Source organism: Nannospalax galili, unplaced genomic scaffold (genome assembly GCF_000622305.1).
Source record: "Nannospalax galili isolate Female #2095 unplaced genomic scaffold, S.galili_v1.0 scaffold590, whole genome shotgun sequence".
Taxonomy (NCBI): Eukaryota; Metazoa; Chordata; class Mammalia; order Rodentia; family Spalacidae; genus Nannospalax; species Nannospalax galili.
In genome coordinates, this window is record NW_008328101.1 from 109,069 (window position 1) to 114,126 (window position 5,058).

General features: G+C 38.1%; 1 protein-coding gene across 1 annotated transcript in view; it reads right to left on the bottom strand.

The window, feature by feature from the left end:
* LOC103748973 (zinc finger protein 345-like) overlaps positions 1 to 5,058 on the bottom strand; it is a 70,473-nt gene that overhangs the window by 26,336 nt on the left and 39,079 nt on the right. The window contains 1 exon segment of the mRNA XM_029554199.1: positions 635 to 1,901. Coding sequence (XP_029410059.1) covers positions 635 to 1,901 — 1,267 coding nt within the window.

Consider the following 5,058-nt stretch of genomic DNA (forward strand, 5'->3'; position numbering starts at 1 on the left):
AGTGCTCAGTTGGTCGTAGTCATCTTATCAGAATAGATACTTTCCAGTATGAGTTCTCTGATGAAACATTAAAACTGACATACAACTCAAGGACTTCTCAGGTGCTTCACATTTGTAGGGTTTCTCTCACATATGAATTACATGATGTGCTCTATGATGAGATATATTTCTAAAGGACTTCTTACATACTTCCCATTTGTAGGGATTCTCTCCAATATGAATTCTCTTATGTCTTATAAGTTGAGTCACTGTAAAGAACTTGTCACATCCTTCATATCTGTAGGGTATCTCTCCAGTATGTATTCACTGATGTCCACTAAGACTTGACCACTGACCAAAGGACTTGCCACATTTTTCACATCTATAGGGTTTCTCTCCAGAAAGTATTTGCTGATGTACTCTAAGATATGACACATGACTAAAGGACTTGCCACAGTTTTCACATTTGTAGGGTTTTTCTCCAGCATGTATTTGCTGACGTTTTCTAAGACTTGACATTTTATTACAGGATTTTCCACATTCTTCATATCTGAAGGGTTTCTCTCCTGTATGCATTCAGTGATGTAATTGAAATGTTGATGTAAGAGTAAAGGCCTTGGTACAGTCTTCATATCTGTAGGGTTTTCTCAAGTACATATTCGTTGCTTTCTTCTAAGACTTGCCCATTCACTGAAGGACTTGCCACATTCTTCACATCTGTAGGGTTTCTCCCCAGTATGTATTCGCTGATGTCTTCTAAGATTTGACCATTTACTAAAGGATTTGCCACATTCTTCACATCTGTAGGGCTTCTCTCCAGTATGTATTCACTGATGTAATCTAAGATGTGAGATTTGACTAAAGGACTTGCTGCATTCTTCACATCTGTAGGGTTTTTGTCCATTATGTATTCAGTGATGTCTTATAAGACTTGACATTTGACTAAAGGACTTGCCACGTTCTTCATATCTGTAGGGCTTCTCTCCAGTATGTATTGGCTGATGTACCCTAAGATGTGACCTTTGACTAAAGGACTTGCCACATTCTTCACATCTGTACGGTTTCTCTCCAGTATGTATTCGCTGATGTAATCTAAGATGTGAGATTTGACGAAAGGACTTGCCGCATTCTTCACATCTGCAGGGCTTCTCTCCAGTATGTATTCGCTGATGTAATCCAAGGTATGACCTTTGACTAAAGGACTTGCCACATTCTTCACATCTGTACAGTTTCTCTCCAGTATGTATTTGTTTATGTCTTCTAAGATTTGAATATTTACTAAAGGACTTGCCACATTCTTCACATCTGAAGGGTTTCTCTCCAGTATGTATTCGCTGATGTAATCTAAGATGTGACCTTTGACTAAAGGACTTGCTGCATTCTTCACATCTGTAGGGTTTCTCTCCAGTATGTATTCGCTGATGTACTCTAAGATATGAGACATGACTAAAGGACTTGCTACATTCTTCACATCTGTAGAGTTTTTCTCCAGTATGTATTTGTTGATTTTTTCTAAGACTTGACATTTTATTAAATGATTTTCCACATTCTTCACATCTGAAGGGTTTCTCTATGGTATGCATTTGGTGATGTAATTGAAATTTTGACATATGAGTAAAGGCCTTGGTACATTCTTCACATTTGTAGGGTTTTTCTCCAGTTTTTATTCTCTGATGTCTTCTAGGATTTGACCATTCACTAAAGGACTTGCCACATTCTTCACATTTGTAGGGTTTCTCTCCAGTATGTATTCGCTGATGTGCTCTAAGACTTGACCATTTACTAAAGGATTTGCCACATTCTTCACATTTTTGGCATTTCTCTCCAGTATGACTCCCCTGATATAATTTGAAACGTGACATCAAAGTAAAGGACCTGTCACATTCCTCACATCTGTAGGGTTTCTCTACATTATACATGCTCTGATGTCTTCTAAGAGTTGAGCTCTCCAAGTAAAGGAAAAAAGAAGATAACATTTCAATATGGAGAATAAGGCTGAGACAATCTCACACAGATACATAAGGAACACATAACATGCATGAATACAATTTCCAACATTGAGAAACATTCAAATAAATAAAAATCTATGGAGTAAAGGAAGAAAGAGATGAAATTAAAACTAAAATGAGAAAATTCATTTGATAATAATAAACTAGAAAATATATGAAAAATACAGAAATACATGGATATACAGTCAAAAGAGATTGTTTAGAAAGTTGAAATAAGTATAAACAGAACTCTACATATAAGCCTAAGGGAACATAAGAAAAATATTTAGCAAAAAAAGAAAAAAGAAGAAGAGAAAAAATGAAAATCTATACTTAATCCTGTTAGGGAAAAATAACTCATTACAAAGGTAGGAAATCTGTAGTAATATCAGCTCTCTTCTCCAGAATATCCAGAGGAAAAACAGCATGAAATAATGTAAAAATACATATATCATACTGAAAGTGAGCATATTAACTAAAATAGACTTGCAAAAAAGGTATCTATTAAAATTGATGGAGGAAGAAGGTCATTTGAAGAAATATATTAACTCATGGCAGCCAGCCATCACTTCATAATTCATGGAAGCAAACACAATACACAGAGGAGAAACATACTCTCATTCATGGGAACAGAAGTGGGAAAAAAATTGAAAAGTGTAATTGAGGAACGCATTATGTCCCAGAAGGAATCCATCATTAGCAACACAGAAAACAATGTAAGGCCAATACTGATACTAATAAAGATTAATATTAATCAATGATTTTAAAATCCAGAACACCAGCAAAATCATACTGAATTAAAGAAAATGCACACACAATAACATTAAATGAAAACAGCCTCAAGTCACCACATAAAATATATAGTCAAGAAGTGTGGGTTTAAAGTGAGATTGAAGTAGCTCTTCTGTCCAAGAAACACACTTTACTGACAATGACACCCAGAAACCTAGAATTAATTATGGCAAACAAATGACCAGCTAAAAGAATATATATTTTCCCAAAATTTGTAGGAAAAAACACTCAAGATCTGAATTATTTCATAAATGAATAGGATTTCAATGATATCCACAGATTGTTACTTAGAGGAAGTAATAATGAAAAATTTTTCAGATTTCCATAGAAATTATTCTAGAAAAGATCACATTATGGGTTACAAGGCCAGCATAATCTAAAACAAATGATGTTAAAAACTGATTCAGGAGGCAGGGGCAGGCAGATCACTGAGTTCGAGGCCAATCTGGTCTCCATAGCGAATCCAGGTCAGCTGGAGCTACAGGGAGACCCTGTATCAAAACGATGAAAAAAATTGATTGAATTGCTTGTTTGTCCACTTACAGGAACAAACGTGACTGCTTGACTTTGAGTAAATCTTGGATCAAGCAGTTTGCCTTTTGGACTTAACCTTTAAAAGCTCCCATCCCCTCCCACCTAGTGGACCTTTCTCTAATTTGCCCAGAGACTGTAGTCACTGGTAAGGTGCCTTGTTAAGACACAATTACAGTGCCAATAACCTGGAAGGCTGGGGTAGGGTCCTCCAGAAGGCAGTATGTGCTTTGAATCAGCATCCTATGGTACTGTTTCTCCTAGAGCCAGGATTCATGGGTCCAGGAATCAAGGGATGTGAATGGGAATGATGTCACTCACTATCACCCCTAGTGACCCACTAGGAAAACTTTTCTTTCCTGTACCCAAGACTTTGTGCTCTGCTGGCTTAGAAGTTTTGATTCCAGAGAAGGGAGTGCTTCTGCTAGGAGACACAACAAACATTCCTTTGAACTGGAAGCTTTCCCCCTGGCCATTTGGGGCTTCTGATGCCCTTAGCTCAGCAGGCTGAGGAAGGAATAACAGTATTAGGAGGGGTGATTGACCCAGACTACCAGGGTGAAATTGGACTGGTTCTCCACAATAGAGGTAATGAAGATTATATTTGGAAGGCAGGGGATTACTTAAGGAGACTTTTAGTGTTACCATGTCCTGTGATTAAGGTCAATGGGAAACTGCAACAACCCAATCCAGGAAGGACAACAAATGGCCCAGACCCTTCAAGGATGAAAATATAGATCACTCCTCCAGAAAAAAAGCCAAGACATGCAGAGGTGCTTGCTGATGATCGAGGAAATAGAGAATGGGTAGTAGAGGAAGGCAGTTATAAATATCAACTTAGGCCATGTGACCAGTTGCAGAGACATGGATAGTAATTGACATGAGTGTTTTTGTCCTATTTGGTTAAGAATAGGCTTGTGCATATATACACATATGTTAAGCAGATACTTGTGTTGTTCTTTTTAGAATGTGTTAATTGAGGTAAGTGTTAAGTGGTTAAGTGTTGTGAACCTATATGATTATATTAGGTTATGAGATACTAAAGAGCTAAGCATTCCTCAAAGACCTTATCACCTACTCTAAGATACATAACACATTGGTCATTTTATGCTGGGATAATCATATCATGTTAGGTGAAATTATGACCTCAACATTGTTTTCATTTGAAAATTAAGCATAACATAGAGATGCTATTGGGTGTCAAGTTGACAAGGGGTGGACTTGTGATGGGTAATCCTGGGTACCAACTTGACTGGCTCTGGGATTAACTGAAATGAGAGAGACCTTCTTGAGTGGATCATCTGAAGCTGGAAGACACGCCCTAAATGTGGGTGTTTGCTTCTGATGGCAGCCCATATAAAAGGCCATGGCCCTTGCTTTTTGCAACTTGCCTCTGCTCTCACCGGTAAATTCATCTTGCTGGTGTAGACTGAAGACTAGCTGATCTTTTGGAATTCATCAGACCTTCAGCACTAGAGTGGGACTACTGAGACATCCAGTCTCATGGATTGAGCGACTACGGATTCTCAGCCTCTCCAGTGTGGTGCAGCCATTGTTGGACTACTCAGATTCTATCCTGTGAGCTAAACTGATAAATCTCTATACATATATATTCATTCTACCGGTTCTGTTTCTTTGGAGAACCCTGACTAATACACTCACTGATCCTTCACAAACCCAAACCTGTCAAGGTCAGCTCACACAGGTCCAGGCTGTCCCTCCAACGGCAGGTCTGTCCCTTTCCTTTCTCTGGACCTGTCCTGATAGG